Consider the following 12,806-nt stretch of genomic DNA (forward strand, 5'->3'; position numbering starts at 1 on the left):
CCTCTTTTTACCTATTTTCTGGGTTTCCCCTTATTTTCTTAAAACATTAACTTTAGTTATTTTAAAGGCATTCTCTGCTAACTCTAACATCTGGATTATCTGTGGGTCTGCTTCCATTGTTTATTTTTTCTCTTTATTTTTGGTCACATTTTCCCTCCTCAGCATTGTCAAGTATTTTTTATTATATGCCAGATACAGCATATAGAAGAGCCATAGATGACCTGTTTTCTCTGTGAGGCAGATATAACGAGGGAATCAACTCGACCCAATTAGAAATTGAGATACGTTGAAGATGGGCTGCAATCTCAGTACGAGTCAGTTCACTTATGGTTCATCACTATATCTTGGTCATAGAGTGGGTGGGTCCTCGGTGGGTACAGCCCAGGTCTCACTCCACGCACTTCAGAATCTGCCAGTGTCTTGAGAGACAGAGGTTTGTGTATGGTAATAGGGCCTCTCTTTCTAAAGGGATTTTGTCTCCACAGCACAGTAAGACTTAGAAACTTCTTAATACTTTTTGGGCCAGCCTCTTGTCTCTTGAACAATCAGCTAACGTCCTGGGAGGAAACTGGCCCAGTCTTTAGGGCTCCTCTAGTTTCCAATCCATCACACAAGTCCCAAACAACTGCCAAAAACTCTTCTTCTGTCTCTTTCCTCAAGAAGAATTTCTGCTCCTTCGCCTATGACCAGAATCAGCAAATGTCCCCTGGGAATAAAGTGGCTGGTGATCATCCCCTTACTTAGGACGAGGTCTACCCCTTCTGGAATTGTAGTTCATATTGTCTTCTTTGTTTCCCAACCAACATGATTCATGAAATTTATGAAAAGAACAATGGACTAATTACACAACCAACTTAAGGAAAGCACGTACCTGTGAGGGCATCACAAGTGGCAGACCGATTATTACATTGGCAGGGCAAGCAGCCACTCTTACTAAAATCATAATATCCATCTTGGCATCGATCACATGTAGAGCCGGTGACGCCCGCTTTGCACTGGCATTTCCCAGAACTGCAAATAAAAGCAAAGACAACGAGCAAAAGTAAAGTAAAGTAAATCAATTTGAAAGTTTTGTTGCCCAACATCCCAGCATAGATGATCTTAACGTAGAAATATTTCAACTGGATTCTAATTACTAGAATTATTGTTTTCGTCTTTGTTTTGAATTGGAAGTTGAGCGACTTCATGGCTATAGAAATTCAGTTAACATAGTAACACTAGTCATTTGTGACAATTTAATCCTCTGCACTTAGGCAGGTTAGAATAATGATAAAGGAGTCATGGGAACATGCATCCCTAATGCTTAGAAATCTTTGCTTGGCAAGCACTGGGGCATAAAACTGGTACCACAGCTACATCTCATTCCTGGATCATTCCACAGTTCCATCGGCCTCTACCCTACCCAATATGGAGAAGAGAAGAACCACCACCTGGTCTTCATCCAGCCTAGCCTCTGGCTGAAAAACATGGAGACTACAATCTTAATGAAAGCATCAGTCAATATCCATTGAGATGCTAGAAATAATATAATTTTCTACTTTAGGTCTAGGCTATCTTAAAATCATATTTCTGATAACTAAACCGGAATTCACAATTAAGTAAACAGGATTATAATGGGGACCCCCATTGCTTTCTGGATTAAATCCATATAAAAATTCTAGATTGTCAACCCCAAAAAGAAAACTAAAATCTAAAGTAAGAAACATAGGGGTGCCTGGCTGGCTCAATTGGTAGAGCACGTGACTCTTGATCTCGGGTTTGTAGGTTTGAGCCCCACATTGGGTACAGAGGTTACTTAAAAATAAAATCTTTAAAAATAAATACGTAAAGTAAGAAAAATACCTTATTTAACAACGTGACTCTTCTTTATATGCTTATTCTGAACCTGAAACTTTTAGACTTTACGTGAGTATATTTTGGCACCAGTCACAATGGATGGGAGACAATTGAAGATAAAACTGCTTTTCAATATAATATTTTTAGAGATTCAGCTCCCGACAGTGAGCCCCCATGGGGTTATTACTTTTAGTTCAAGAGCCCAGGCTAAAATTGTTAGTACTTACACGGCTCTTACACATATCAGTTGAAGTAATCCCCTGATAATTCCCATATTCCTATTGCTATAATAAAAATAGAACTTCCAAATTTGAGAGTTCCTGGAATTCTCAGCTGAACTTTGCAGAATGGAGCTGAAGCGACTTCCAACCATGTGTATTCTACTTGTAGTATACAAACCTAAGGTTTTGTGTTTTTTTGTTTGTTTGTTTTTGAGATATGCCTCTCTTTTTTGTCAGCATCCCCTGGGCTAAATAATGAGGCTTTCACCCTCCATCCCTAAAAAATTCTCTTGAGCAGCTAGAGTCAAAGTTTACTTCTCTCTCCTACTTACAGTTCTCTGCACTGTCCCAGGCTATGCCAAAAAGGAGTAGAAAAGCAGAAAAACAGTTCTACATGGAATATTTTTAGGGCTTTACTCAAACAAAATCAGTCCAGAAGGGAAAGGAAGCCAGGCTTATGTAAATAATATACATTTTACATATTTCAAAGTCTTGTATCCTGAAAAGTTACCCACTGAACTCTGTATTCCTCTCCCAAAGCTGTCTAGTATATAGGTTATGCAATTGCTTGACTAACAAGTAATTTTACAAAAAACGTAAAATGGAGGCATCTGAAAGCAGGAGTCATGCTGCTGCTGAAGATGATGATAAAAATAATGAGCCATCATTTGTTGATGGCCTATGTCAATAAACATACATATGTTCTCTAATCCTGAAAATAACCCTACTAGGTAGAAGTCATAATCCTCGTCTTACTACTGAGGGAAATCGGGGTGGGGGAGGGACTGAAGTATTGTCCACACCTAGTAAGTCAGGCTGATTTATACAAAGCTAGACTTTTCTTACTATACCATGCTACCTGCCACTCCCTAAGCCTGAATCTAAATTTGTCCAAGAAATTTGCCTGCCAAATAACTTGATACCTACTTGGGTATCAAGCTTCATTCTGCAGATTCCAGTCACCACAATTTACCATTTATTTAGGTTCTCACCCCAGTGAGCTGTTTCTGCCTTGCCCAGAATAAACTGTGGTCTTTTTCCTTACTTCCAGTAAATTTCAGGTCTTCCTCAACAGAAGCTAAGAGTTCCCACTGCTTGAAGAGAAATGGCAGCCTAGCAAAGTCCAAGGTTCCCAGAGATGCAAGCCCAAATATGTTGATGCTTAAATAAAATTTATACTGTTCATAGTGCAGAAGACCAGGCTTGATTTTAGACAAGCAACAGAAATGTACATTACCAAGCAACGTCTCTTAAGTAACTTCACAAAAAAAGAAAACAAGAGGAAAAACCCCACCGCATACACTTACACAGTCTTACCCAAGAATATCCCAAGGTACTTAAAGATCTAAAAAGTAAATCTGTATTCATCAAATATGAAGTGCAGGAATATCTTATTACTCAACAAGAAGGAACTAGTCGATTTAAGTCTCGCTCGACTGTCAGAAAATTATAAAGGAAATAATGTGCTTTCCAAAGAATTGCTAACAACAATTTATTAGCCAATTTCCAAGGCTTTTAGAAAGTTAATCAAAATATGTTTGTTCCTCATTTCTCTACATGATTAGATTATTCGGCATACGGAAGAATAAACAGTTACTCTTAATGACAGTGCTTGCCGAACTCACCAACCTACAAGAAAATGATATTATGTTGGAATACCTAATCACTTCATGATATCTCATAATCATAACATAGCCAGTGCTCTCAAAGTGGTTGCTATTCCTGTAAGTGGACTTTCCCGTCATAATTCTGCTCTGCGCACTCAAAAGACCGATTTAAGCAGTCATCTTTCTCCCTGGAGACGGTGCTCCTTAGTTGCTGATGTTAAAACAAACAAACAAAAATCCATGAGTGGCTTTATGGATCCTGATAAAGTGGTTGGCTAGTCTAGATACCATGCTTCACTTTTCCTGGGTAGATTTTAAAACAATGGGAAAGGAGCTGCTTTCTCTCTCTCTTTTTAAATATAGAAGGGAGTGGGAAAGTTTGGTTGTGAGACTGCACTAGGTGGTGCTTTCCATGTTACTCATGGCCCATCGCCAATTTCTGCATGTATAAGAATTAAATCACTCAGCAAATATAAAGCTTTCCCTGTGTGTGACTTCTTTTACAGAATAAAGCCTTTACAACACCCCCTTTCATGGTCTCCCTCTGTTAGAGGCTGTTGAATGCTTTTTGAAGCAAAGGTCAATGATATAAATGCAATGAAATCAAAGACAGGGGGAAAAAAAGTCCTGTTAACAGACCACTTATGTGTATCCATAGATTTGAAATGAAAGGACCAAAGACTCATAGCTTCATATCTGGCAAATAAGGACACAGAACTAGATTTCGAACAGAAGTCAGAAATCTATACTTCTGAGATCAACTAACAAAGAATTTAAGATAGAATTTGCTCATCTGGTGTCGCTTTTACAGACATGAGTTAGTTACTAGTTAAGTACTAATAGAGTATGGAGAATTACATCAGAAAGACGAATATAGAATTATTTACAAAGAAAGCACAAGCATTGTGGAACTATGCTGTACAACGTATAACTAAGTATATTCTATACATTTCTTAAATTATCCCAAACAGAATTCTCAGATTTTCTTATGGTTGTTAAGTACTTAGTTATAAAATTTATCACATTCGTAAGTGTGAACAACTATTACAAGGCTTGAACACTGAGAAATGATCTCTTGCGGGGTGCTTGGCTGGCTCAGCCAGAAGAGCACACCATTCTTGATCTTGGGGTCATGACTTCTAGCTCCACGTTGGGTGTAGATTACTTAATTAAGTCAAACTTTAAAAAATTATCTAGATGAGTAAATGGAAAGTCTCCAGGATTTCCATTATTTTATAACACCATTGACTAGCACGGGAAGGGTGGACCATAAGAGGGGAAGTATCCGGGCCTATGGAAAATTCATCGCCTGAGGAGACCGAGAGCTTGGTTCATGTTCTAGCTGTGCTGGTCACTAGCTGGGACCAAGTGCATCTTCTTCCTTAGACGCAGGATTCTCATTTGCAAAATAAAGACGAGTATACCAAACTTTGTAGGGTTACCGTGGGAATGAAAGACAGCATGCCCAGGGCACTCAGCACAGTATCTGGCATATAATCGGTACTCTGGCATGAAAGCACTAGGAAGGTGATGACAGGAATTGTGGGTCTTGATTTTTTCCTGAGAATTCTAAGGAAAATGGGCTGGAGTCTCTAGACAAGGCTAAGTTATTTACTTTTAAAATTCCATTAACACGGGGCGCCTGGGTGGCTCAGTCGGTTGGGCGTCCGACTTCAGCTCAGGTCACGATCTCACGGTCCGTGAGTTCGAGCCCCGCGTAGGGCTCTGGGCTGATGGCTCGGAACCTGGAGCCTGCTTCCGATTCTGTGTCTCCCTCTCTCTCTGCCCCTCCCCTGTTCATGCTCTGTCTCTCTCTGTCTCAAAAATAAATAAATGTTAAAAAAAAATTTTTTAATTCCATTAACAAACCTGGAAAAACTGCAAGAATATAGGGTAATCGTTAGTATGGAGCAAAAAGGTGGCTATAGGAAAAGAGAGCACATTGTGAAAACCTGGGAGAAATGGTTTGGGGAAAGAAAATTTTTTTAATTGAGAAGGGAAAGGATCTGCAAAATCCTACATAAGGTGGGGCCAAAACCAGTGAGACCGGAGGCGTTTTTGTACACACTAGCTAATTGGTTTAATGTTTTTCTAAATTGTTAAATGTCTTGGCACCTTTTGTGCTGTTTATGTTCTTCCTGAGAGTTATAAAATATCAATTATATGTGCGTGGCGTATCTTTAGATAACATGTGATCAATTTGGACTCAAGCAGTCACAAAATAACTAAAAAGATAACAGTTCTAATTGGGGGAAATTAATTTATTTGTGGTTTTCCACAAGCCTCGCTTTTCCTCCTTCCTTCCCCCTCAGCTCTCATGTTGGCACTCTGACATGGAAAGAACGAGAAACAGAAAAAAAACAGATGATCAGAGGTATCAATTTTCCTCTATCTTTTCTTTAATAGCTCAAAACAATTTAGTACACATAGAAGGAGACTGAAACTACTACTTAAAACATAGTATGAAAGGAACAGAAAATTGCTGATTATAAAGTCTCTCAATGTATTAAAGATATTAAAAGGAAGCTGGAGAAAGTTTTACTAACTAGAAAGTCTTTACATGGGAAAACACAGAAAATGAAAAGTTATTAGCAATTCTGAACTTCATGTTTGTGTCATGGTTTTGTAAAGGTAATAAAAAATTAGTTTCTCCTTTTGGTTATGAAAGAAACCCAGTAATTGGGCATTTTGGCAAAAAACCATATGCATTTTGTGTTCCTCTGTCTTTCTACAATCATGGAAAAGACCATTATGCAATGAGCAAAGCTCCTTTGCTGGAGAAAAAAAAAAAAGATAGCTTTATTGTTGAAAACATTGGGCCATTATACGAGACATTCCTTGTATTTTTGAGGGCAAATAGTCTAAAATATTCTTAGAGGAAATCCATATTCAGACAGAAATTCTTAACACTCAAAAAGGGTATTGCTTAAGTGCAAAAATATTTTCTGATAGCTGATCTTACCAGAATCAAATTTAAAAGCTTATTTGAAAAGTCAGAAATAAACCTTAATGGCAAAAAAATAGAAAGTGTAATATTTCCAGAGCCATAACTTGGAAGCCTTAACTTAATTCAACTAGTAAAGTTCTTTCTCATTGCCTTCACTTTGTTTAATGGAATAAATACAGCCATAAAATACTCAAGCCCACACAATTACTCCATTATTTGAAAGAGATTTCTGCATTTTAAAAGTCATTTTGAAAAGAGAAAAAGCATGAGGTTTCAGTATCATCTCAGTATCATCTCCTAGAAAAGAAGATGGTTCTCAAATATGTCAACATTGTATTCTTTTGTAACCATTGTAAAAGCTTTGCTCAATGAAAGGGTAATTTTTTTTGAAAAAAAATTTTTTTTGATTTCAATTCATCAGTTAACATACAGTGTAATATTAGTTTCAAGTATACAATATAGTGATTCAACACTTCCATACATCACCCTGTGCTCGTCACAACAAGTGCACTCCTTAAACCCCATCACCTATATAACTCATCTTCCCCACCCACCTCCCCTCTGGTAACCAACTCTATAGTTAAGACTCTGTTTCTTGGTTTACTGCCTGTCTCTCTCTCTCTCTCTCTCTCTCTCTCTCTCTCTCTCTCTCTCTCCCCTCCCTCTCTTCCCCACCCCCTTTGTTGATTTGTTTTGTTTCTTAAATTCCTCATATGAGCAAAATTGTATGGTATTTGTCTTTCTCTGACTGACTTATTTCACTTAGCATGATACTCTCTAGCTCCATCCATGTCATTGCAAATGGCAAGATTTCATTCTTTTTTATGGCTGAGTAATATTCCATGGTGTGCCTACACCACGTCTTCCTTATCCATTAATCAATCAGTGGACACAAGGGCTCTTTCCATAATTTGGCTATTGTAGATAACACTGCTATAAATATCAGGGGGCATGTATCTCTTTGAGTTGGTATTTTTGTATTGTTTGGGTAAATACCTAAGCAATTATTGGATCATTGGGTAGTTCTATTTTTAACTTTTGTAGGGAACTCCGTATTTTTTTCTAGAGTGGCTGCACCAGTTTGCATTCCCACCAACAGTATAAGAGGTTCTCCTTTGTCCTTATCCTTGCCAACACCTACTGTTTCTTGTGTTGTTGATTTCAGCCATTCTGACAGGTGTGAGGTGATAGCTTATTGTAGTTTTGATTTGTGTTTCCCTGATGATGACTGATGTTTGAGCATCTTTTCATGTGTCTGCTGGCCATCTGTATGTCTTTGAAAAAAATGTCTAGCCATGTCTTCTGCCCATTTTTAATTGGATTATTTGTTTTTTGGGTGTTGTGTTTTAGAAGTTCTTTATATACCTTGGATACTAACCTGAAAGGGTAATTATTAATACTTGATTTGTGTACATGCTGTGTTCCAAAAATTAACTTGTAGTGCCTAGAATTTAGAACTCACGGAAATGACAGCATAAGTGGTGGCTTAGTTTCCAGACAAGCAAACAAAAACCTCTTTAACTCAAAAATACTGAGATTGACAGTGCTAAGGACCAAGTCCTTTAAACCCACGTCCTAAACTTTTGAGTTCTAAACCTGTTGGGGATGAGGTAGTCAGAAGAAATATTAACACTTACAATATTAACACACTGTGGGATCATAAATGAAGTGTATAGCACAATACTTACATATGCATTAGTTATTTTAGTTCTTACAATAATTCTATGGCATTCATAAGTCTCAATTTTGCCACTTTCTAGCTACTTGATTATTGAGCAAGTTTTTACGTCTGAAAAATAAGAATAATAATCCCTGTTCCAAAAGATTGTGGAAATTAGTTAAAATTACATATTGAAGTGCCTTCCAAATATGAGTAGCTCTATACATGGCCAAATATTAATACTCAACATCCCTAATCAATAGAGTTTCAATGACATGAACTGACTCAATTTTCAAGGTCACACATCCAGAGGGCAATCAGAATTAGAACCCAGGTCTTCTGCCTTCTAATACCTGGCTTTTTTCTCTCTCCTTTATTTTATAGATTACCTCTGTGTATTTAATGAAAGCAAGACAGAAGGATTTAACGTGCTCATATTAATAGACTTGCAACGCTCCTGGAAAAGGTTTCTTATGTTAATCTTCTCCTGGCTCAACTGTCAGTTGTTTAAATAACTCCTCTGACGAATGGGATTTTAAAGTGATTGCCAAGGAAATGAGACATTGCTTCTGATCTGTGTCAATCCAATTCTCTGACTTGGGAGCACTATTTTCCTACCTGCAGCTGGCACTGTTTTGCAAATGCCCCAATGCTGGCCAGTTTCCTTGCAAAGCTCCTCACCCCTAACAGCTTTATTGATAGAACCTTGCAATGCTTTTTTTTTTTTTAATTTTAATTTTTTAAAATTTACATCCAAATTAGCATATAGTGAAACAATGATTTCAGGAGTAGATTCCTTAATGCCCCTTCCCCATTTAGCCCATCCCCCCCTCCCACAACCCCTCCAGGAACCCTCAGTTTTTCTCCATATTTATGAGTCACTTAATGTTTTGTCCCCCTCCCTGTTTTTATACTATTTTTGTTTCTCTTTCCTTATGTTCATCTGTTTTGTCTCTTAAAGTCCTCATATGAGTGAAGTCAAATGATTTTTGTCTTTCTCTGACTGACAAATTTCACTTAGCATAATACCCTCCAGTTCCATCCATGTAGTTGCAAATGGCAAGATTTCATTCTTTTTGATTGCCGAGTAATACTCCATTGTATATATATACCACATCTTCTTTATCCATTCATCCATCGATGGACATTTGGGCGCTTTCCATACTTTGGCTATTGTTGATGGTGCTGTTATAAACATGGGGGTGTGTGTGCCCCTTCGAAACAGCACACCTGTATCCCGTGGAGAAATGCCTAGTAGTGCAGTTGGGGTAGTTCTATTTTTAGTTTTTTGAGGAACCTCCATACTGTTTTCCAGAGTGGCTGCACCAGCTTGCATTGCCACCAACAATGCAAAAGAGATCCTCTTTCTCCGCATCCTTGCCAACATCTGTTGTTTGCAATGCTTTTTTAATCTTTATTTTTTAATTGTGAAATATATCATTCATTCAGAGGCAGATAAGTTTAAAGACAATAGAATGTAAGAAAGAACACCAAACTTAACAATTTCATATCCACTAGACAAGACATTTGAAGCTCCTCCTTCAACTTCATTCCCTTCTCTTGCCCCAGAAGCAGCTAAGTGTTTTAGTCAGTTCAGCTCTGTTAGAGGCTTATCATTTCTATATGTATTATTAAATAATGTATCAAATAGTTTTGCCTGCTCTTAAACCTTATATTAATAAACATCATGTATTCTTTGATTTACTTTGTCCCATACAGTATTATGGTTTATCGATTTATCGATATACATTTGTACAGCTGTAGTCACTCTTTTTTCACTGCTGTATTGTATTTCATCATATGAATATAACCCTATTGTATTCATTCTTATAGACATTTGGGTTGTTTTCATTAGGTAGTATAGATAACACCTGTATATCTTCTGGTACATATGAGCATGCTTTACTCTAGAGTATATACCAAGGAATAAAATTCCTAGGTAGTAGCTTGTACAGCACCAACATACAAGGCAATGCCTGTTTTCCAAAGTGGCGGTCACAATTTGCACCCCTATTAACAATGGAATCATGGTCCCATTGCTCTGTATCCTCACCAACACTTGATATCATCAGCGTTAAAAATTTTGCCAATCTGGCAGCTCGAAATGGTATCATACTGTGGTTTTTAAATACATTCTCCAGATTAATGAGATGGAACATGTTTTCAAGTTTATTGGCCATTTGCGTTTCCTCTTCTATGAAAAGTCTGCCCAAGTATTCTTTTTTTTTTTTTATAAAAGGATAATTGACACATAACATATTAGTTTCGGGTATACAACATAATGATTTGATATTTGTATACATTGAGAAACAATCACCATCATGAGTCTAGCTACCGTCTGTCACCACACAGAGTTACAAATTTTTTCCCACCTATTTCTGACGTTAATTTGTAGATGTTCTTTATATATTCTTGACAAATCTATCCCTTGTCAGTTTAATGTGCTACAATTATCTTCTCTCAGTTTGAGGCTTGTCTAGAAGTTGTATATTTTAACAAAGTAGTTAACATATAAACACTGGAGTTAGACTACCTGGGTTCAAATCCTGGCTTTATCACTTACTAGCCATATGACCGCAAATAAATTACTTAAACTCTTTGTGCTTTAGTTTCCTCACTTGTAAAATGGAGAAAATAATAGTCTCTCTCTCACAGGTTTGTGAAGATTAATTTAGTTAGGACGTGTTGAGCAGGCAGAACAGTGTCTGCCACATAGTAAAAACTATGCAAGTATTGCCACTACACGCCTAGTGTTGTTGAGGTGCATCACTAAACTTCAGTACCTACTCAGCCACATGTGAAATATCTTTATACACATGGGGTGTTTCTGGGCTTTCATTTCTGTTCTGTTTATCTGTTTGTCTCTGAACCAACTTTTCCCCTCAAGTTTTTCATATAAATGTTTTTAAAAACAGACATGTTGGAAGGACTGTATTCTCAGCATCCGCGTATAGATTTTGCTTTTACCTAGCGCTCCCCTAATCCCTTCTCCCATCTTCCAACGCTTCAGCTATGCTCACCTTGCTGTTGTTCAGACGCGTTGTGGATGTTTCTGTATCAGACACCCTGCACCCACTGTCCGTTCTGTTAGCAATAGCCTTCACCCAGGGGACCCATGAGGCATGCTCCCTTACTTCTTTTCATTATTGATTCAAATGTTATATTCTCAACAAGGCCTTGGCCAGCCACAACATCTAAAATTACAAGATCTCTTACTATTTAATATAATACATATTTCATTTCCATTGTTTATTAAATCTCTCCCCATCTAGAATGTCAGCTCTATGAAATCAGGGGGTTTTATCTGGTTTTCTTTTTTCTCCACCGTTATACAGCCAGGGCCTAGCACAGTGCCTGGCACATGATAGACACTCAAAATTTTTCCATTTAATGATCAGGTAATCTGGCTCCAAAATCTATGTATGCTTCCCTCATTAATTCATGATGCCTTCTGAGTACAATATTTGTCTTCAATTTAGTCCATTTAATATTTTCCAAGTACCTAATCTTGATACTTTATGTTCCATTGATTGATTGGTTAATTGATTGACTGAGAGTGCGAGTGGGGGAGAGGGGCAGAAGGAGAGAGAGAGAATCCCAAGCAGGCTCCATGCTAGCACAGAGCCTGGTGTGGAGCTTGACTGCACAACCCTGAGATCATGACCTGAGCCAAAAATCAAGAGTCAGACTCAAATGACTGAGCCACTCAGGTGCCCCACTTTATGTTACATTTAAGTAAACCTCTAAGAATCCTTGAAATAGGATATTTATTTCAGGTGAGCAAAATGAGACATTTAATGACTGGTACGTGATGGGCCAGTCAACATTGTAAGACATTGATCCTGATCCCTTGGATTTGTCCTTTGAAGGACAAAAAAGAGCAGAAAGGAAAGAAATAATTTACTAGCCCTCAAAGAAAAGTCTATTTTGCTTAAGCCCAAGCCTCTTTAGCTTGTATGGTCCTCATACAAACAAAGAACAGAGACTGGAATGCCTCAAACAGCCTCCTCGTTATTAGTCCTGGTTTTCTTCTGGGTAGAAGTTGACCTTAGGTTTTTGTGGGCAACATATTGTCCACTAGATCAGTGGTTCTGATTGCTAGGCCCTATCTCAGAATTTCTGATTCAATAGGTCTGGGGTTGGACCCAAGAATTTGCACTTCTAACCAATTCCCGGGTTATGCTGATATTGGCCTGAGGACCATACCTGAAGAAGCACTGCAGTAGATTAACTGGAAAAATATCATTATACTTGTCTCACTCTACTTTTTACATTCCTAGCCCCTGACTGGTAAAGCTGCTTGATTTCCATCTCTGAGCTTACTGCTTAACTCTTAATTCGGTGTTAGTTCTGACGTAAGAAGAGGGTACTTAAGGCAATCAACCTCAGTGAATTGTCATTAAGTCCCATTCGCTACTGGTTCCTTTGACCTTAGTTCTCTATAGTTTAGATGGCTGAATTATAACTACTGTCCCTAATTTCTCAATGCTTGGCTCCTGGTCCCAGTGGTCCTATCTTCCCACTTCCCACCCCGA

At 38.0% G+C, this 12,806-nt stretch overlaps 1 protein-coding gene across 1 annotated transcript in view; it reads right to left on the reverse strand.

Moving 5' to 3' along the window:
• Positions 1-12,806, reverse strand: part of MEGF9 (multiple EGF like domains 9) — an 89,873-nt gene that overhangs the window by 16,128 nt on the left and 60,939 nt on the right. Inside the window, exon 3 of the mRNA XM_042913763.1 lies at positions 872-1,011. Within this exon, the coding sequence (XP_042769697.1) occupies positions 872-1,011 (140 nt within the window). The remainder of the gene's footprint in view (positions 1-871; positions 1,012-12,806) is intronic.

Source organism: Panthera leo, chromosome D4 (assembly GCF_018350215.1).
Source record: "Panthera leo isolate Ple1 chromosome D4, P.leo_Ple1_pat1.1, whole genome shotgun sequence".
NCBI classification, from domain to species: Eukaryota; Metazoa; Chordata; class Mammalia; order Carnivora; family Felidae; genus Panthera; species Panthera leo.